The 23,045-nt window shown below is 39.1% G+C and overlaps 1 protein-coding gene across 4 annotated transcripts in view; it reads left to right on the top strand.

Annotated features, from left to right (window-relative positions):
* Positions 1 to 23,045, top strand: part of LOC117411327 (disrupted in schizophrenia 1 protein) — a 158,304-nt gene that overhangs the window by 20,051 nt on the left and 115,208 nt on the right. For all 4 annotated transcript variants that reach the window (XM_059025426.1, XM_059025423.1, XM_059025425.1 and 1 more), the window contains exons 2-3: positions 2,371 to 3,356; positions 6,713 to 6,782. In XM_059025426.1, the coding sequence (XP_058881409.1) occupies positions 2,371 to 3,356; positions 6,713 to 6,782 (1,056 nt within the window). The remainder of the gene's footprint in view (positions 1 to 2,370; positions 3,357 to 6,712; positions 6,783 to 23,045) is intronic.

Here is a 23,045-nt window from a genome sequence, read left to right as displayed (position 1 = left end):
TTGTATGGATTTAAAATTGTCTTGCTGTGGGAGGCTATGAGTTGAATCTGTTGTGTGACATAAGGAATTACGTGTTCTAACTGATGAGGGGATTCATCTGGAAACAAAGGGCCTGTTCATGAAGCAAAAACTATTCTCTAGGCCAATGGCATTCAATTACATTCTCTGACGGGCCAGATAAGGCAATGTCCAAACCTTGGGGGGCACAGGGCGTTCATGATATATATACCGGAGAGGGGGTTGTTTAAATGGTCATGAAAATCTGACTATCCAATCACACTTTACATACAGTAACAGAACGATGCAACATTACACTTGCACCAATCAACCAATACATCTCAGAAATAACTACTGATGATACAATCCCTGTCATTGTAGTTTCTTCAAAATAAACAAAGTGGCAAATGACACATTTTCATAAAGTAATAGCATTATTGAGGTTTACTTGAGCTTTTATTTTATTTTTTTTACCTGTGCACGCAAGTAAAAACTGTCAAATTTAACTTAAATAAAGTCTTCAAAAAATAAATGTGGAAAAGGGAACGTTGTACAAAAAACATTTTGTTTTTTGTTTATTACTCTCCTCATAACAGAAAATAGGATCACAACAAAACAAAACATTGATCATTATAGGTAACATTTACTCCATATTGCTGTTTTCATATCGCACTACTAAAGCCTTTTCTCATTGATCAAACAATGAGCACTGGCACTAAGCGAAAGTTTGTGACTCATGCCAAACTGAAATCTGGTCAGAATGAAAGCTCGGCCAGTCAACTGAGCCAATCAGCTCACTTGTTCCTGTATTATTGCGTGTTGCCAAAAAAACAAAAAAAAAAAAACGCTTGTTAGGGGACACAAATTGTGTCCCCTAACAAAATAGCATTATACTATATTACGTTTTATAGTATTCTAATTTGATATCCAAACATTTTTGCTTCAAGTAATACACGGTATAAGCAAATACCCAGTAAAACACTCATATTCGGGGGCTCCCGAGTGATGCATCCGGTAAAGGTGCTCCGCGTGGAGTGCAGGATGCGCCCTATAGCCTAGAAGTCACCTGTTCGATTCCAGGCTATTCCACTGCAGACCGTGGACGGGAGCTCCCAGGGGGTGGCGCACAATTGGCCGAGTGCCGCCCGGGGGGGGGGGGCTTAGGTCGGCCAGGGTGTCCTCGGCTCACCGCGCACCATCGACCCCTGTAGACTGGTCGGGTGCCTGCGGGCTTGCCTGTAAGCTGCCCAGAGCTGCGTTGTCCTCCGATGCTGTAGCTCTGGGTTGGCTGCATGGCGGGTCTGCAGAGTGAAAAGAAGCGGTCGGCTGACGGCACACACTTTGGAGGACAGCGTGTGTTCGTCTTCGCCGCTCCCGAGTGAGTGCAGGGGTGGTAGCGGTGAGCTGAGCCTAGAATACAATTGGACAAGAAAAATACAAATTGGGAGAAAAACGTGGTAAAATCAAATTGCCGATTAAAAAATTTAAAAAAAAAAAAACATATTCACGTACTTCTCTACTAAAGTATTTCAACTATGCTAGATCATACTGAATTATATTTTTTGCAGTAACTAACAGAATACAGATAAAATATGGAATAAAGTTGCATTCACCCCTTAACAGTCCAAACAATATACAATATTGCTTCACCTTTGAAATGGATTAGTCCTGCAGTACCTATAGACTGAAAGTGCCATAAGGAACTATGATTCAGAACCAAAGAGCACCTTGACTTGATCAAACACACACACACACATTTTCACCTCCAATTTGATCATATCGATAAAAAACGTGTTTGTAGATTTAGGTTTTATAACTATTTCACCAACTACATTCCCCCTGAGCCATGACAAATCAGCTGGAATTCAGTGAGCCAATAAAACTGGTGATTATTTTGGTGCCAGGATTGAAACTGATTCTGAATTATACCTCACAAATTCTGCATCTTTGAAAAATTATCTTCTATACAGTGGTGCTGGTTTGTCAAATCAGGTCCTTTTTTGATTGATATGGTATCTGCATTGATATCTGCAGTTAGTACAAGAAATGCCCACTATTGTTATTCAGAACTATTATTATTCATGTTTCTACTAAAGTAACGTAATAGAAATAAATAAACTCCTGTTTTCAGATCTCAGGCTGTACCACTGAAAACCGAAATTGAGGTCTCGTTTTACTCTGTAAGTGACTAAGAAATTTAATGTCACAACCCTTTAGTGAAGGTGGCCAACACACGACTGGTAGTGGTTGGCGTGTTTAAACTTGACATGGTAGGTTTTCTGGAGACAGACAGGCAGAATAATATTTACAAGTGTACATTTTTATTTACAGTGTATGGATTTGCTAATACTTGCATGTTCATTTTCTTTTCAGATGAGCCTGTGATACTGCCTACTGGGGCCAGTTCCCGCAAAAAGAGACTTCACAGGAGACCGGGTTATATGAGAGGAGAGCAACCAAAATGTTTAGAGTCTACAGTGGAAGAAAATAGCAAAAGACCCTGCCAGCGACCTGGGATGAGTAATAAGATTTATACGGACATTCAGAAATATGGTCTTGAGACTTGTCGAATGCTCAACCTAAAGGAGTCCATAGATCTCGACCACCACACTGTACAATATAGCAATCCAAAGGCAGCTGCCGATTCAGTTGTGAATGTACCAGAATTTATCCAGCAATCCTTGACAAGCAGCAGCTGTAGAAACTGCGACACTTCAGATGCTTCTTGGAAGGGACCTTGGCCACGTGAATGTCAGACTAACCAACAGAATAGCAAACTTCTTGAATGGAAACGTAGGAGTGTGAAAGTGGAACCTGCATTGCAGGAAATGCCTGGTACACCTTCTAAGGAAAACGATAATGACTCTCGGGATTCTGTGAATGACACCTTCAACTCAAGCTTTAGTTTTATACAGATATCTTTGAATTCGAGCCATGAGGTGGAAACTGTAGGAAATGATTCAAAACACTTGCCTGCAGTTGGCCTGGAAGAACCTACAATATTACAGGATGAGACAGATTGCGGTTTTTCCAAAATGGATAAAACAGATAATTTCTTCAGCAAAGTCCTGTGGACAGATGCTGCGAGCATGTCTTGGCAGTACAATCTGATTGACGAAAGTCAACCAATCACAGATGCAGACATGAAACAAAGAATGCAGGACTCGGACACATTCTCCGTTGACACTGAAGCTGTGTTCTCCTTCTCTGTGGATTCCTCAAATGCAGCGTCCACCGGATCCTCTGTGACCTCGGGCTACGAGAGCAGCACCAGTACTGATCACACCTGGGACGCAGTGCTGAAGAAATACGATGACTTCCTGCAAGACTGTCTGCAAAGTAACCGATCTAACATAAAGGCAAGTACTGAATCCTAGACTTTCTGTCCAAGTGTGACTGTGGTTGAGACAGCTGGTGGTAGGTTTCTTCAGCAAGTATATCAGAAGCTTGGCAGCACAAGAGGGGACCGTAAAAATCGTTGTATAGGTCCCACTGGCGTAAAAGTTGCTCCCCCCTTTTTGAGACTTCAGTTTTAGGAAAACACCTTTTTTGTGTTTAAAATACTTTTTTTACAATTGATTTTTTTTCTTACATGCTCACACCAATAAATAAAAAAAGATACACAGGTTTAGTTTCAAAATAACCCTTTTTTGCAACATTTTATTCCATTAAACACTTTTTTATTATACTGCTACAAACTATTCCGTTTTTCAAAATTTCTAAAATTTAAAAAGTAAGAATTAACAGAGGGTAAAATCAAGTTATATATCCCACATCACATCTGTATTAACCTATTTTATTTGAGCTTATCCCAAAGAACATACCTTCTTTGCTTTACTGAACATTTCTTTCCAAAACCATGCTCAGACAATAATTCTAGCTATGTTGGCTTTTACAAATGTGTTGTATTAATTCAAATTTAATAGAAAAGTATTAAACAGTGCTACAGCGAACCATCTAATAACCAGTTAACAAAACATTTTAGTGTTGCATACGGTGCAGTACAATTGCATTACATTTCCAGCTCTACAAATACATTCATTTTGTTTTGTTAATCAGAACCATAACCATACACATACTTTACAAGTGTACCACTGTGTTACACTGACATATAGAACAAGTTACAGTATGTATTAAAGTCATTCAAAGTACTTGTGGCAGACATGGCTACAGGGGTGACGTCACACCAGGGAAGCAGTACACGGCAGACTGAGGTACGGGGCTAAAATGGCAAACAATAATGATGTTACTAAAAACGAGTACCTTTCAATCGGGTAACATTCGCTCTCTCTTTCTCTGTAGTTATGTCTTTCTCCTAAGCTCTCTAAGCTCTCCTACACTTTCCGTTTAATGAGCTCAGAGTCTATTTATATTCTGTGGCTGGGGCCTTAATTACCTATGAATCAAATAATTACCTTATTAAGGCTCCAGCCACATTCCCACGAGATTTATCGGGATGGGGATTTAACCCCATCCACTCCAAATACACTTTATAAGACCTTTTTTCGCCGGTTTTAAATAATAAATAGTAATGACGGACGGTTCCCGTCCGCCCGCACACAAACTCAATAATATAATAATAATAATAACAAAGATAATACAAATGAAAATACATATACATAAATAAATGTACACAAGAGGTGGGCACCCAGTCACAGTACTCCATTCAAACAAAATGCTTTCTACATCGGGCCATAAACACTTTCCTCCTCTATCAGCTCGTTTTTCTTTCACCATTTTAAGTTTGTCTTTGTTTCGTCTCCAGTCATGTACTGTTTTTTCAGCATTGTGATTAACATGTATTTCAGCAAATTCAATAATGTGCAATTTCAAACCTGTTGGGTAGCATTTTCATTTTTTGTCTGACTGTCCTACTTTATCCAGACTCAAATTCACCTGCATTATTATAGCATTGCAGTTACAACGAATGGAAGAAAAGTTTACTACTCTGCTTTCTAACCAATAGCTGTTTGCTATGGATCCCAGGGACAGGTTCAGTCTGAATGTTGACAAATCAATGGCTCGGGAGGGTGGGAATAAGGAAATTCACAGAGACTGACAGCTTTTGTGTTAATAGTGAAGCAGTATAGCTGTGACGTTTTCATATTCTGAAGATTGATAACTTTAACCATTATTTTTATTTTCTCCACGTACGCACATGTTTGGGTCTAGAGGAGGTCAGTCAAGAGTCTGAAAGCTTGCGTTTCACATTCAAAATGATTAAGGGTATTGAGAGTAACAAATTAAAACTTTTAATTAGAACAGTGGTTTTGTGTTTCTACCTAGCAACATGACCTGAATGCCGTAGATCCTGAAAAAATAATCGGGTTGTTGACAGTTAAGTTTGTGTAACCGTGGCCATAGTAATCCCATTGTGGCACTGGTACAGTAGTTTAATATTACACGCACCAGCGCATAAGTCGCACCAGTGTATTAGTCTCTACCCCCTTTTAAGGGCCCCGCAAAAATGCCTAGAAAATCAACTTATACAACGTTTTTTACGGTAAATCAAATGTGAGCATGCAATGTGCCTAATTCGGCCACCATACAATATTCCTATTTATATGCAGTAAACAGGCAAGGATGCCTAAATGCTAAACATGCCCTGAGTGCATAAAGCTGTGGAACTGTGTGGCTGTTGATGGCACCCCCAAAAGTTATGTGGCAGTGGTGAAACTTAAAGTAGTTTATTTACGTGCTGGTTAGATGGTTGGAGCAGACCATGCATTGGTCTTTGAACCTCAGGACCGGGTTATGTCCCTCAGTTACTTACCCTTTATTTTAATAAGGAAAACAGACATATCTTCCTAGTACCGTAAGTTCTGGAATATAATGCACAGCCTGTGCAGTGTTCGTGTGACTGAGCAGCTATATTTAACACCCCTTGTATAACACTCTACCCTCATGACAGCTGTGTTGTTGTGTTACGTCTTGACTACATGTAACCAATCAGAGAGTTGAAGGGGTGGGTGTTCCGTTTTAATCACTTAGTGTGGCTGAAACGTTAAAATTATGCTAAAAAAATAACCTATTATTTTCAAAGCAATAATAGTGACAGTGAATGTGGAAATTACCAATCCGAAATGATGAAAAAGAAAAAGTAGAAAATGAAAAAGAGCAACCCGATATAGAAAGTGAATTGGAAGAAACGCAAGAGGAGCTAGTGCGTAAAAAAAAGAGACATTGTGATAGTGGGTATGATGATATGTGGGGGGAAAAAATGGAAATGGCTTTTTTACAGCAAGGAATTGGGTGGTATGATGTGCAAGCTCTGCCAGAAACACAAAAAAAGATTGCAAAGAATCAAAGGGTAAATGTGTAGCCTGTGTCTGAATTAAAAAGTGGATTATTATTCATTATTCAATGTCTTATTATTATTCAAATTATTTGTCTTATTATATGTTTAAGGTAAGGCCATTTTTATTTTTCTGTTAAAAGTGCTCTAATGCTGTGCCACCCAGCTATACAGAATTCCTGGGAAGAACCCTGCTATATTATCAATTTTAGTTTAGTTTTACTCCACTGAAATATATATAAATCCTTACTACAGTGTGCCGCAATATTCCGAAAATAACACTAGTTAATTGTAATTAATGAATTAAATTTTATGAAAGGTAAATTAAAATAATACACAATTTCAAGTGCTCATTCACTTCTTAGCACTAAAATATAAAGGCATGTTTGTAGATGTAATTATTGCTTTTTTTGTTTTCAGATGGAGTCTTTATTGTTAAAGCTCCAGAAACTTCAGGAGAAGGCAATACGAGAGGATGACTATGACCGAGGTAAATCAAGGGAGATTAGAGATTAGAAACCCACTAGACACCCATTAAATGATGCAGAGCTAGTGAAAATAATCTAGTTAGCACTGCCAAAGGCACAGTTCCAAAATACAGGCTTCTTTCAAAAACTGTATGTTTGCATTATTTTTTTTAATCAGGTGTGAAGTCAGGAAACCAAAGAAATATATGTAGCCAGCTGTTAAAGTAATTGTAATTAACAAAATATTTCCATAAATCTTAGCCATTTTGTACTACCATTAACTACATAGATCTCAATTATGCAGTTTTTAAAGAAATCTGTGATGGAAATCCGTGATGTTATAGCGCGCATGTATTTTAATTTTAAAACATGATGGTCCATATGCATAAAAAATGGCGGTAATTTCCGGCCATTAAAAATAAATTACTGGGTGATTTATAAAACTACAGGCTTGGTAATTTTACCAGCCAGTAATGGGTTTAGATGTGATTTACTGTCACAGATTGTTACCGAGAGATTGTATCTAACCAATTGTCAGAGGTATGCAAATGAGCTGTATCCTCTACTTAAGACATCGGTGGCACACACTGCCTGTTACACCGTCTGTTACATCGTCACGTTATGGCTACAGTAGTCCCTCTCTAAACCGGACATGTTGGGAGACAGTCATCTCAGTCTTTGGTGTCAGTATAAAAACTGTTTTTTTTTTTCATTTTGTCTCTTTGGATCATTGGAATTCAAAGTGACCAGCGTCACACTAAATTGGTTATTATAGGGGGACATACGTTGTATTAGCGAGGGACTAGTACTGTACTAAAAAAAGTGCTGGACATGAGTGAGAGGTTAAGAAAACCTAAATTCACTCCCCAGGAACTCACTGTATTAAAAGAAAACGTCATTGCAGGTCAGCTGTTCTTAAATACAATGGCTTCTATGGTTGTCTGAAAAAAAGTATGGCCGAAGATAGCTGATCAGATTGATGCGGTTGGTCGCCTACTGTAAAAAGGGAGATCATAGACTGCCAGTGAAAGGGTGGGGGCAGTTTCACTCTCTGTGAGATGACCCAGGAAGTGCAAGACAGTCAAAGAGCATGTCTTCCAGTCTTCTTTAGTGTAGTGAAGTACCAGATATCTTGTTTTAAAATGAAAATACATGTTTTCTATAACATGTGTTACTGTCAAAACTGCACATCTGTCTCAGATGTGCATGATTGAGAAGAAAACAACAACAAAAAAAAAGAAAACTATTTTGTTAGCTCCAATGGTTATAGTAACATTATTGCAAATTAAGTAAACTCAAGCTCACCTTACATATTGCTTTCCCACATTATTGTTCAGGAGTTATGCTCAATATTTGGGATTCATTCTTCTAAATAAAAGCACTAATTTAGACCCCAGTATTTTGAGTTGACTTGTAATCCAAACCACTTTGTTATAATGAATTGCCTGCTGATAAAAAATGGACAACTTTAAAATGGTTGTGGTATATTAAGCATTACAAAAACATTCACATCCGAGTCTTTGCAAAGTTGTTAGAACTGCAAACACATAAAATAAAGACTCGGCAAGGCTGTTTTCGTGTGATAAGGATTAGGATTAATCACTGCTCTGAACGAATTACTAATTTTACCCGACGCAGGTTCAAACTGTTTTGGATTAGTATATAACTTTTTTAAACCATACACTTGATGAGCGCCCAACTTTACTACTAAGAATAGACCATTTTTTTCTTGCTATCATCCAAGGTTTTTCTGAAACTATATGGTTACCCTTTGAAGCGTGAAAGGCTGTCGCAGTTGGTAACTGATCCTTAAAAAATTCTCACGTTCAGTTAGATGGCAACATCATTGAATCTTGAAATACACACCAGTTTTGTCATGGGTGGATAGTTAAAAAAATAGAAGTTTCAGTTTTATAATTAATAAAATCCTTTATTATGTGCTGTGTTTCGGAAGGAGAAAATAAAAACAACAAACATTTCGATTTTTACAACTGAGTTTGCCATATATAAGCTGTTATTGCTATTATTACTGTTTTGACTTTGTTTCTTCTATGGGCACAAGAAATACATCTCTTGTGAACAATGACAGTGTTAATACATTTCTTAACATACTGGTATCATAAATCACAATGGATTAGTTTACCCTTTTATTGACTTTCCTATTGTGAAAAGAAGTGTAACGAGTTTTAAAAAACAGTTATACCTTTTATAAAATTAAGTACATTAATTAGTATAGCTCTCAATAGAATATCTTGATATTTAGTCTTCCCTTATTCTTTTTCGTTTGCAATTACTGATTGTCTTTAAATATCCAATTTGAAAAGGCATTTTTAATCAGTGCTTAACTAGTGAAACAGTCCTTTACTAGAGTTCCTATTGTGAAGCAACATGCCTTGTACTATAGCAGTGTATCTTACAATGACTGGTGCTGCCCTCTTATGGAAGTTTACATTACTGCATCCATTACTTGTCCACAGCTGCTGCTGTAGCTTGTGAGGGCTCTCTGGCTTTCATTACCCAGCTCCATGCTCATTTCATTGATTCCATCAGCCTAGACCCCTCTGGGTTAAGCCACAGCTGCATTTTTTGAGTCGTTAACTTTCCTGTATTAATGTCCTTCCTGTACTTGTATACAGGTCTGCAGTGCTGCAAGAGGTAATTCCAGATTTACAGATTTATCAAGTACTACATTGGGGATCAAAAAAATGTAACTGCTTGTGATGGGGTGCCCCTGCCCCTGTGCGTTTCTGTTATGTGTGGATATAGTGGTGCACGAAATATAAATTGGTCTATGTAGCACTATGTATTTAGGCACGGGGATTGCACAATCACGTGCATATAAAATGTGTATTACTATGTGAGCACAGAGTTGCACAAATTAGTTCACGTGCTGGGATTCAAGGCAATAACTGATTAGTAATGGAATCCCGGCACAACTGTATACAGTGCCTATAGAAAGTCTACACCCCCTTGAACTTTTTTCACATTTTGTTGTGTCAGTGCCTCAGAGTTTCATGCATTTAAATGAGGATGTTTTTCCACTTATCTACACACCATACTCCACACTGTTAAGGGGAAAAAAAATGTATTGAGAAAAAAATTATATATTAAAAATACAAAACTGAAAGATTATAATTGGATTAGTCTCCACCCCCCTGAGTTAATACTTGGTGGATGCACCTTTGGCAGCAATTATAGCCGTGAGTCTTTTGGGATAGGTGTCTACCAACTTTGCACACCTAGATTTGGCAATATTTGACCATTCTTCTTTACAAAACTGTTCAAGCTCTGTCAAGTTCCTTGGGGACAGCAATCTTCAAGTCATGCCGCAAATTTTCGATTGGATTTAGGTCGGGGCCCTGACTGGGCCAATCAAGGACATTTACCTTTTTGTTCCTTAGCCACTCCAGCGTAGCTTTGGCTGTGTGCTTTGGTTCGTTGTCATGCCGATAGGTGAACTTCCATCCCAGTTTCAGCTTTCTTGCAGAGGGCAGCAGGTTTTCCTCAAGGACTTCTCTGTATTTTGCTCCATTCATTTTTCCTTCTACCATGACAAGTGCCCCAGTCCCTGCCGATGAGAAACATCCCCATAACATGATGCTGCCACCACCATGCTTCACAGTAGGGATGGTGTTCTTTGGGTGATGTGCTGTGTTGGGTTTGCGCCAAACATAACGCTTTGCATTTAGGCCAAAAAGTTCCATTTTAGTTTCGTCAGACCACAAAACATTTTGCCACATGGCTACAGAATCTCCTGTTTTTTTGCATACTTCAAACGGGATTCAAGGTGGGCTTTCTTGAGTTATGGCTTCCTTCTTGCCACCCTACCATATAGGCCAGATTTGTGGAGTGCTTGGGATATTGTTGTCACATGCACACTTTGACCAGTGTTGGCCATAAAAGCCTGTAGCTCTTGCAAAGTTGCCATTGGCCTCTTGGTAGCCTCTCTGATCAGTCTCCTTGCTCGGTCATCCAGTTTAGAGGGAAGGCCTGATCTAGGCAGGATCTTGGTGGTACCATACACCTTCCACTTCTTAATAATCGCCTTGACTGTGCTCCAAGGGATATTCAAGGCCTTTGATATTTTTTTATACCCATCTGCTGATCTGTGCCTTTCAACAACTTTGTCCCGGAGTTCTTTTGAAAGCACCTTGGTGCTCATGATTGAGTCTTTGCTTTGAAATGCACTACCCAGCAGAGGGAACCTACAGGAACTGCTGAATTTATCCTGAAATCATGTGAATGACTGCAATTTAACACAGGTGGAGGCCACTTAACTTGGTGTGTGATTTTGAAGGCGATTGGTTACACCTGAGATAATTTAGGATTGCTCTTACAAGAGGGGTGGATGCATGTATAGATACACGAAAAAAAAACGATTTTAATGCATTTTAATTCCAGGTTATAAGACAACAAAAGGTGAACATTTTGAAAGGGGGTGTAGACTTTCTGTAGGCACTGTAAATACACCTTCAAAGTGGAAGGTGGCCTACCAGCATCAAGCAGTTCTTGCAAAAACTTTAAGATGACTGCTTTTTAATGCTACTGGTCGTTCATTCTTCCCTTTAGGCACAACAAGCACCATTGTACTGTAATAATAGATATGGTAGTAACATAGCAGCCTTCATGAAAATACGTACAATATTCTGTTACTGGCGCGATGATAGTCTGGGAAAAATTAAAAAAATAAATTAAAAAACGGGACGAAATGAGCTTCCCAAGAAAGGTTCTGGGGACACTGGGACCAGTATTCCAAAAGTGGGGCTATCCCATCCAAAACAGGACAACTGGTCACCTTATATTTTATTAAATGAGCAAACAAGTGCATTCACATTTCACTCGCAGTGCTGTGTGTGTTTCTTCCGGGTCTGACGTCACCGCTCAGGCCAGTTTGCCACACTGCTGTTCTGGGTAGCCCAGACCTTTGCCTGCACTGGAAGAATCACTCTGATTTTGAAGCAGTTCCATAGTCATCCACTGCAGAAAAAAAGATTTTTGGATGTAAACTTTTCTTTCTGATGCAGTTAGCTGCAGGAAACCCAGATGACCATTTTTTTTTTTTTTATTATATAGAAAGTCTGTTGTTTCTAGGCTGAACATTCTTCTGGCCACCTAGCCTTATTGCTCATGTCTTTTCATCACAATGTTATTTTTTGTTTGCCCAGGGACTGTTCCCCTATTCGCTGATCATACTGCTGCCTTAATTAAAGTACACAATTTGGTTAGCTCAGAAATCCTTTTTTTGTCAGAACAGGTCTGGGAGGGTTTGCTGTGGGCTTCTCACTGTCAGGAGTAATTGCTGTAGTATGCATAAAACTGGTCTCCCTTAAGCCCTTTCAAGTGTCCAGTGTTATGGCTCCACAGAAGAGCAAACTTGCCTTTTTGGAGAAAATATTACCATGCCAGGATTTATCTTTAGATAAATGGTACTGCAGGATCTGAACTAGACTGCAAACTTACATTTCATAGCGTGCAGTGAGTCAAAATAGTGTCATGCTTGCCGGAAGCCAAGCCTGGAAAATAACCTTTTTTGATGGTCTTTAAAAACAAAACATGGATATGTGTCAAAACAGCTTAGTTTATTTTAAAACTAGATATGGGCATTACTGAAAAAGCCCTTCAAGGTAAGTGCCCTTGAGGTCTGGGCGTCCAATTCTCTTACAGCAGTGATTTTGCCAAACTCGCTTAAGAAAATGTTTAGAAGTGATTTTTATGTTGTCATCATCTTGCGTAACGGCAGCATATAGACTACAAGTAAAATATTATAAACGCCAAATACCACTCAAGTACTGTCGATCAAGACCCAAATACATTTTAAAATCCTTACAGACGTGCTCAAATTTGTTGGTACCCCTCCACAAAAAACGAAGAATGCACAATTTTCTCTGAAATAACTTGAAACTGACAAAAGTAATTGGCATCCACCATTGTTTATTCCAGATTTAATAGAAATCAGACTTTGCTTTTGATTTTTTATTCAACATAATATTGTAAATAATAAAACAAATGAAAATGGCATGGACAAAAATGATGGGACCTCTAACCTAATATTTTGTTGCACAACCTTTAGAGGCAATCACTGCAATCAAACGTTTTCTGTAGCTCTCAATGAGACTTCTGCACCTGTTAACAGGTAGTTTGGCCCACTCTTCCTGAGCAAACTGCTCCAGCTGTCTCAGGTTTGATGGGTGCCTTCTCCAGACTGCAAGTTTCAGCTCTTTCCATAGATGTTCGATAGGATTCAGATCAGGACTCATAGAAGGCCACTTCAGAATAGTCCAATGTCTTGTTCTTATCCATTCTTGGGTGCTTTTAGCTGTGTGTTTTGGGTCATTAACCTGTTGGAGGACCCATGACCTGCGACTGAGACAGAGCTTTCTGACACTGGGCAGTACGTTTCGCTCCAGAATGCCTTGATAGTCTTGAGATTTCATTGTGCCCTGCACAGATTCAAGGCACCCTGTGCCAGGCGCAGCAAAGCAGCCCCAAAACATACATGTTTCACTGTAGGTATGGTGTTCTTTTCTTTGAAAGCTTCATTTTTTCATCTGTGAACATAGAGCTGATGTGACTTGCCAAAAAGCTCCAGTTCTGACTCATCTGTCCAAAGGACATTCTCCCAGAAGGATTGTGGCTTGTCAATATGCATTTTAGCAAATTCCAGTCTGGCTTTTTTATGTTTTTCTTTCAAAAGTGGAGTCCTCCTGGGTCTTCTTCCATGGCCCACTTTCACTCAAAAAGCGACGGATGGTGCGATCAGAAACTGACGTACCTTCACCTTGGAGTTCAGCTTGTATCTCTTTGGCTGTTATCCTTGGTTCTTTTTCTACCATTCGCACTATCCTTCTGTTCACTCTGGGGTCGATTTTCCTCTTGCGGCCGCGCCCACGGAGGTTGGCTACAGTTCCATGGACCTTAAACTTCTTAATAATATTTGCAACTGTTGTCACAGGAACATCAAGCTGCTTGGAGATGGTCTTGTAGCCTTTACCTTTACCATGCTTGTCTATTATTTTCTTTCTGATCTCCTCAGACAACTCTCTCCTTTGCTTTCTCTGGTCCATGTTCAGTGTGGTGCACACAATGATACCAAACAGCACAGTGACTACTTTTCTCCATTTAAATAGGCTGAATGACTGATTACAAGATTGGAGACATGTGTGATACTAATTAAAGAAACTAATTAGTTTGAAATATCACTATAATCCAATTATTTATTATCTTTTCTAAGGGGTACCAACAAATGTGTCCAGGCCATTTTAGAATATCTTTGTAGAATAAGCAATAATTCATCTCTTTTCACAGCTTCTTTGCTTTATTCTATGACATACCAAAGGCATGCAAGTATACATGATAAAATAGCTTTTAATTTCATCACATTTCAGGAGGAATGAAGCATTATTTCAATGAGCTGTAAGGGTACCAACAAATTTGAGCACATCTGTATAACACTGTGTTTAACAGACACATTTTAAATTAAAACCATTTAAAATGTAAAAAAGAAATACATAAATAAAAACCTGGTCTTCATTCAGTGTCAAAGGACATATAATATTTATCCCCCCTGGCTTTATTAAGGACTTTTTCCAATGTAAATTGATATGTGGTATGGCACATTTTATTATAGGATTATTTTGTTTTTCATTCTGTTCAGTTTCTGTGCTAAGATAAAGCACAAGTGTAAAAAAAATAAAGTTATTAAACCATACGCTGTAACATTCCAAATATCAGCTTACGTGAGGATGTAGCAATTGGAATTAGAATCATATTTAAATGCCTTGAAATAAACATAAACGCCATGTTTGTCTTGACTGGTGCGAGGCAGCTTCCATACCTGGTATGGTACCATCATCCCAGTCTTGTGTGGAGTATAGACAAATTCAAAACCTGTGGTACACCTTGTAATCTATGCTACTCATGCTATATCCAGTAGATGGCACTGAACTGTAATTAAAACTGTATAGTATTTATATATTGGTTTGATTTGAGTTACTGGTAGTAGCAGTGCATACCAGTAACAGCTGCTTTAACTATTGTTCCCCCACCTTCATCAAGCCTGTCCTTCTTCCTCTTAAGAATGCAGTTTTCATGCCCATTCCTTCCTTGGCCTTTGGTGAGTCTGCTTATCTGCATGCCCAATGCCAAATTGCATGGTGTTTATGGGCTGACCACTAATCTTATTTTACATTTGAACTTTAATTCAAAATTCATCCATAAGTGAAAGACATTTCTTCGCCTCTTTTTAAATGATCCTGACAGTGATGTCAAGCAAGAGAAATCTGGTCCTTAAGGGATTAAACAAAAGAGACTTCCTCTAAATTTGTGAAATAACATACCGTATATAAACCCTCAGCTTTTTCTTTTAGTTGACTCACCATTCAGGGTAACTAAGGTTGTCTAGTTCTGGCTGTGGCTAAAAGATTTGCATCACCTAGAATTTTAGGATTGAGACATAATATTAAAATGTTTTTTTTTTTAAAAATGAACATAATTTAGATCTATAATTTAACATTAGCATGTGCTGGACTATTAGTCGTCTGCTTGTAGTGTCTGACAAGTACTCCATTAGTGAAATGAAGGAGCTTTAACATCCATATATAATCAATAGTTTAAATATTATGTAAGAGATTATCCTTTGTATTTCATTTTTATCTTTTGATACTGAAGGTATTCATAAATAAGTTAGTATTCCTAAATGTAGTAGCATATTACTCATTTTTTGCATACTATAATGGGTAACTTGACGACATATTTATTTAGCTGCTGCCTTTACCCAAACTGACGTTTTAATAGTAAATATAAGCAAAATACAATTCGATGTCCCTGCCCAACAGAAATTATTAACTTATTATACTTCAAATAACTCTTAAGGTAATTAAATACATAGATGATAATATTTGTAATGTTGGATTTATACAACACACAGGGAATTAAGTTTTAGGCTATCTGAATATGAATGGAATGAAACAATACGAAACACGATAATGTATAAAGAGAGCAGTAGCTGAAGCTGCTTGTGAACAAAATAAATCTTCACTGTACTGCTAACAGTAAAAAAAAAAAAAAAGAAAACAGTAAATGAAAAAACAATGTAGTGTAATAATCTAAATGTTTGATATGCATTAAAAAAAACAAATTGAGAGCCCTGTCCTGACACTACTGATAGGTGGCAAAGGTATTTTTTCTTTCATAATAATAAATCAAAAGCAACATTTATAACAATATATGAATGAAGACAATAGACTTCAAACAATACTATTAATTATTACATTTCAAACATAACTGTTCTCCTTTTCTCTCCATGTTTATTTTTGTGGACCCGGCGTTAGCCTATTGACGTAACTGGACACCAATGTGGAATATGTTAAACAGATTCACTTCCAAGCTACAGGGATGCTGTAGGGTTTTTATTTCTACTGTGAATATCACGGGAGTCTTTTACTTTCAAAAAATCTCTATCTCTATGCTATCCTCCAGTGTCCAATCTGCAAACCAGGCCCTTCCCGTATGAAAACATTACATATCTCAGTATTTCTATTTATTAAATGGTTAATTCATAGAATACGTTTTTTTCAAAATATTACATTTCTTACCATTTAATATGATATTTTTATTGCAGTTTCTGCTCGGATCATTAGTGTGCCGTGATTAATATATATTAGGAATTCCAGCCACTTTCTGTTATTAAATTATTACTTTTAAAGGTGATGAAATGTGTTAAATATCTTCTTTTGACTCTGTGCAGTAAATGAAACCCACTAATCAGCTTTTCTGAGTTTCGTTTAGAAGCTGCCATGATTGCAAAAACAGGAATTTCCTTCTGAAGTAGTTATTAAGTATGGTAAATAGTAAACCATGTAGGCAAATCCTTTAAGTTTCTCACAATAGTTGTGTTTCCAAATCCCCCTTTAACATGCTGTAAGCTGACGGGCGTCACTTAAAACAGAAAGGAATCTATTATAAACGTGTTAATTGCATGATGAAATTTCCTGCCTATTCCATTTTTCGGTACCAATCAATGATTGGTGTCTTCTGACAATCTAAATTAACTACACATTTTATGAAGGCTAATTTCTTTGCTGATCTTGGCTGGAGTTTATTTTTTTGAGTCAACAGTATAGGCTGAGACATGGATCAATGTGTAATAAGATTAAATCGTATTCCTGTTCTGATCAAATTAAATGTTGTCACTTACGAAAGGAATACTATTTAATCTTCCTTAATATAAGCATAAGCATTAGCCTCTGTAAAATGTGCAGCAAAGTTTTCAGATTACCAGGAGACACTTTCTCATTATCATTGACTGGTACTGAAAAACTGCATGGACAAGGCAGGAAATGCCATTATACAATTAACACATTTTTAACAGTTTTTTTCAGTTTTAAGTGATATCTGGCAGCTTAAAACATGTTAAAAAGGACATCTGGAAATAAAACTACTTGGAGAAACCCCTCATATTGTTGTGATGGGCTATTTTGATGCACAAAGAAGTGTTCAAACCACGACAAGCTTCAGTGCACTGCGTTGTAAACATGACATGGTGATGTGACATGACAGCATTGATATAGAAATATTGGGTGAAGAATTCCAACACAATACAATGGTACCTGTATGAGCCGTTACTGTTAGACTACCCTAGTCTAACATTGGGACCAGTGTTCCAAACGTGTGACTGTCCCGTCCAAAACGGGACGTCTGGTCACCTTATACATACTCCTCCAGTGCCGGTGCAAGACTGTGAAGTAGACCACCCCCAAAAGAAAAAAAAAAACTTGCTACAGTGCAACCTAAAGAAACCTTTTGAAAATAAATACGTGACCAGCAAAATTTGAATCAGTCAAAAACCTTTTTTTTTTTTTCCAAGAAAACATATTCTAACGTTATTTGATTTGACTGTGAACAAGACAGTAATCAACTAGTGAAGTAACTCCAAACGAAATATATCCAATCATGTTAATAAATCAATTATGTAACAAGATTAATCAGTTTGATTAATGACTCGATTTAGTTAATATTAAAACCTACTGATAGCTTCAAATTAGTCACAAAAACCATCGGTATCAACTGGATTTCTAAGTGAATGTTATCAAGTACAAAAGTTATGAAAACATTTCTATAAAAAAACACATCATCTCAAAACTTAGCCCATAGTACAAATCAATTCAATACAACTCATAAGCAAAAAAAAATAAAAAATTCTTGAACACACTTAACAAATGAATATCCCAGAAGCATGTACTTTTTTTAATACAGTACTGAATTTTTATCATCCATTGTATATATTGTATATCACACATTATATATATATATATATATATATATATATATATATATATATATATATATATATTGTAAAATAGCGGGTTATGAGAAACAGCAGGGAGGGGGTTAAAACCTCCCTGCGAGAGAATGTACCTTTGTTTGGTTGTTTGCTTTATTGTTTCATTTAAATTGTTTAATTGTTTTATTGTTAATTATCATCCGCACCTGGGCGTTATTGGAAATTAAGCCCAAGTGCGGGGGTTTAAAAAGAGAGCAAGCAGTCTGCTCGAGGCTGCTGAATGGAAGGAGGCAGAAAGGAGTGCTCTGCTTCCTGGCAGTCCCGAGAGAAAGGTACAGTGCAAGCCTGTGTGGTTAAGTTTTGTGGAACAGGGAAACGGCTTAGCCGTCCTGTGACAGTTAGGTTCCTGCGTGTGTAGTTAATGCTCAGAAGAGCTAGGTGTTTATTTTGTGTACTTTGTTTTACTGTTGTGTTTATTAAAAAAATAGCGCGTAAGCGCTGAAAAAAATCCATTTCTGTCTCTGGGTCAAGTTCTTAAAGGGGCAACTAACCCGAGTGGGTGAGTTCGTTTTACATATGGTGGCAGAGAGTGTGGGCGCCCCTACGACCCAGAGAAATATGGATTTATGGGACCTGATTGGGCAGATCACTAGAAATGCCGTTGCTCAGAGAGAGCAACTTGGGAGATGGGAGAGAGAGATGGGGTTGGCCCCAGTGAAGAGAAGGGAGCCAACCGAATTGGAGCTGCTGCTCCAAGAATGGGAGCAGGCTAGCGGAGCTCCGCAGCCTCCCGAGCCAGAGGGGGAGGAGCCGCCGCTGCCAGAACCCAGAGAGGAGGAGCTGCCGCTTCCGGAGCCCAGAGGGGAGGAGCCGCCGCTTCCGGAGCCCAGAGGGGAGGAGCCGCCGCTTCCGGAGCCCAGAGGGGAGGAGCCGCCGCTTCCGGAGCCCAGAGGGGAGGAGCCGCCGCTTCCGGAGCCCAGAGGGGAGGAGCCGCCGCTTCCGGAGCCCAGAGGGGAGGAGCCGCCGCTTCCGGAGCCCAGAGGGGAGGAGCCACCGCTTCCGGAGCCCAGGGGGGAGGTGAAAAGTATACCTCCACCACAGCCCCGACCACCGCCCCTACGGTCCAGTCCGGCACCGCTGCGTCCAGTCCCTCACCCCTTGCTCCAGGACACCCGGCCGGTCTTCCCGGACCTTCCTGCGCTGGACCTTGAGCCCAGGAGTGTGCAGCACTGGCCACAGCTTTTCCCCTGGTTCCCTGCTCCGCTCTTCCCGAGCACCCAGACGTCGCTGGGCTGCTGCCAGACGTCGCTGTCGCTCCCCCTGTTCGCTGCTTCGCTTCCCCTGGGTGATCGGACATCACTGCGCCGGTTCCCAGGGGAAGATCTCTGCCCACTGCTGCATCCTCCAGTGCCACGGTCTACGCTCCGGTCGCCCCTGTCGATCCGTTGGGTCCCCTTGTCGCCGGTGCGCGGTCCTTACCTGGCTGAGCCGGGACGTGGACCGATCCACCCTCAAGCCTGCCCGTGGAAGAGGGCAAGAAAGGACATTTATGGACTTGAGGGTGGGTGGTTATGTTTTAGGGGAGGAGGTGGCCGTCTCGTGGCCTGTGTCTTGTAAAGACAAGGGGGGGGATGTGTAAAATAGCGGGTTATGAGAAACAGCAGGGAGGGGGTTAAAACCTCCCTGCGAGAGAATGTACCTTTGTTTGGTTGTTTGCTTTATTGTTTCATTTAAATTGTTTAATTGTTTTATTGTTAATTATCATCCGCACCTGGGCGTTATTGGAAATTAAGCCCAGGTGCGGGGGTTTAAAAAGAGAGCAAGCAGTCTGCTCGAGGCTGCTGAATGGAAGGAGGCAGAAAGGAGTGCTCTGCTTCCTGGCAGTCCCGAGAGAAAGGTACAGTGCAAGCCTGTGTGGTTAAGTTTTGTGGAACAGGGAAACGGCTTAGCCGTCCTGTGACAGTTAGGTTCCTGCGTGTGTAGTTAATGTTCAGAAGAGCTAGGTGTTTATTTTGTGTACTTTGTTTTACTGTTGTGTTTATTAAAAAAATAGCGCGTAAGCGCTGAAAAAAATCCATTTCTCGTGTCTGGGTCGCATTCTTAAAGGGGCAACGAACCCGAGTGAGGGTGATCCTTTTACAATATATATATATATATATAATATATATATATGTGTGTGTGTGTGTGTGTGTTATGCCATCATAAAACTATGTACCCATACAGGGCCTTGTCAGAGATATTGGGGGGGTTATGTCATGTAAGAGGCTGTACTTTAAGAAGAAAGGCATGATGGGATATCCTCTACGCTCCCCTGTCTCCAGAGCCCGCTCCTTCTCCACCCTCGCCCCGCAGTGGTGGAATGACCTTCCTACAGATGTCAGGACTGCCCAGTCCCTGACCACATTCTGGCGCCTCCTCAAGACTCACCTCTTCAGAAAGCACCTGTAGAACTCCTCTGTTTTTCCCCTGGGACACTTATCACCCTTCCTTAAATGCACTTTACTTGCTCTTATCTGCCCCCTATTTTACCGCATTTAATCCTGTACTTCAGAGTACTGTAATCTGCCAAGTGTTTAATCTGTAGTATTTTGTATTTAATCATATCCTGATGTAACTATCACTGACACCGTTATCTGCTGTATTATTGAACCGTATTTTGTCACACTTGTACTTGCTTGAACCAAAGTCATTGTATTTATCTTGCTCTTAATTGTATCATTACTTGTACTGTGATACTTGAAATGTATTTGCTTACGATTGTAAGTCGCCCTGGATAAGGGCGTCTGCTAAGAAATAAATAATAATAATAAGACTCAGACATAATTTCTGGTCGGAGTCGAGGGTCTCCGACCCTGTGTGAAAAGTCAGAAGTACATAATCTACATTCTTGCTACGTGCGTGAAACCTTTCACCTGTCATTCTAAAATACCTCAAATATCTCTCACTGTCACTTACCTGCATCTCTGTAAATAATGTTTGAAATTCTCCCTTTCGGGTTCTCTGTTGGTTGAGAGGACGGAGTAACGATGTCGCTTTTGAATTTTTTTATATAGGTACTCAGCACATTTACTTAAATGTAAATGTATCCAATTACGCAAATGGAGTTTGTATTTATATGTATTGTATTTATATGAACCACATCTGTGACCACTTTGCACAGTCGAAAGGGCTGCGGTGATGCGTCCTGTACAGCAAATAGTGAAGCTGCCCAGCTTTTAGCTGTCTACACTTGACGTATCACATTAATCTGCAACAGAAGTGCTGCATGAACCAGGCTTTAATAGAGTTTTCTACGATTCTGAAACAAACAGCATGTTGTAAAGAAAGTCTCTGTAAGTTGGTAAACTTCTGTTCTGCGATGCATTTGTTTTTCTGTCTTCACAGAAAACAGCTCACTCATTTTTTTTGCATTTTAGCTGTCACCGATTTACATGCTTGCTCGCTCAGCTATCTCATTCGCTGACCTATAGCTACACATAAATGCTGCCTGAAACAATCAAACAGTGTATAGATACTCACATATTTATATTTTCAGTGCATAATACTTCATGTTTTATAGGAAATAAAGGGAGTGTTTTTACATCTTTTTCCAAGATTTCACTGACTTTTTTTCAAATCCACAATTTTCACGATTTCTGTGACAGAAAATGAAAGGCTGAGATTGACAGCTATGAGATGGCGTCCTCCAGTAAAAAACGTAAGGGGAACGAAATTTCTGAACGCTGACGAGATGTTATTTTAGATTTGACAGAGGCATTTGTTTGTACTAATATTCCCCTGTAAAAATTTGATAATCCCAAATAAATGCGGGAGCAGTTCCTACAGCAGGGCAACTGAGAAGACAATATCTACCCCAAATTGCTGAGTTGCACAAGATGAAAATTGTACAACTTAAAGATGTCTGACAGTGTATCTGTGGTTACTGACGAGTCTACAAATGCAAAAGATCAGTATGTTTTGCACATTTTGTTTGTTCTCCAAGGACTATCGAATACCTTTGAACTGAAAGTAATATTAGCCGATACAGTTAATCTGCACTCTGTGAATTACTCATCGGTGGCACAGGGCGTTGTGAAATGTTTAAATGCATTTGATGTTAATTTTAATAATATGACTGGATTTGTCTCTGATAATGCCAGTTACACGATCAAGGCATACAATGACATTCTTCGAGGTTTACTGCCAAATTCAGTACATTTGATTTGTAATGCCCACATAATAGCCTTTGCCAGCAATATCTGGGCAAATAATTTTAGGAAAGCAGACAAGCTGGTTGCAACCGTTAAATTGTTTAAACATTGCCCAAGCAGAAAACTATGTTTTAAAGACCACCTGACAGAAGCAATCCAACAAGAAGGCTGTATACCCATAAAGTTGGCACCTGAGCCATGCATAACACGATGGGACAGAATTAATAAATACATACGAGCAATGGCACAAGAGGTACATAGCACAGATGCCGCAATAAACAAACTATGTGTAAAAACCTTCCATGACGTTTCTGAAAAACTGACTAATTACTACAACCCTGATCAATGCAATAAGAAACCACGTTTTCTTCAACCAGCTCATAACTTTCTGATGGCAGTAAGGATATTCAACCCACAACAAGTGTGTAGTTTGGATCTGGAAGCCCTCCCATTATATTCTATTTCAGGATTTGATGCAGACTGTAAATCAGAAATGGACAAATACCTACCATATGCAAAAGAAAATGGCAGTAGAATGACTTTGAATGAATTTTGGATTAAAGTTGAAGAATTATTTCCCAATTTAACACGAAAGGCTAAATATATTTGTCAGTTGTTACCAATTCTGTATTTGCTGAAAGAAATGTTTCTTCTTATGGCCAAGTTTTTACAGAACAATGTCAATCTATGAAAGAAGGCAGGGTTAACCAACTGACAATGCTTAAGTTTAATAGCAACATTTAATGCATGGGACATTTTCTTTCATGAAACTGTAAATGACACTTAATGTGCTGCTTGAGAACAACCTTGCATTA

The sequence above is a fragment of the Acipenser ruthenus genome, chromosome 6 (genome assembly GCF_902713425.1).
Source record: "Acipenser ruthenus chromosome 6, fAciRut3.2 maternal haplotype, whole genome shotgun sequence".
In the NCBI taxonomy this organism is placed as follows: domain Eukaryota; kingdom Metazoa; phylum Chordata; class Actinopteri; order Acipenseriformes; family Acipenseridae; genus Acipenser; species Acipenser ruthenus.
Note: the sequence above shows the minus strand (reverse complement) of the source record. Positions and strands in the feature narration are given on the sequence as shown.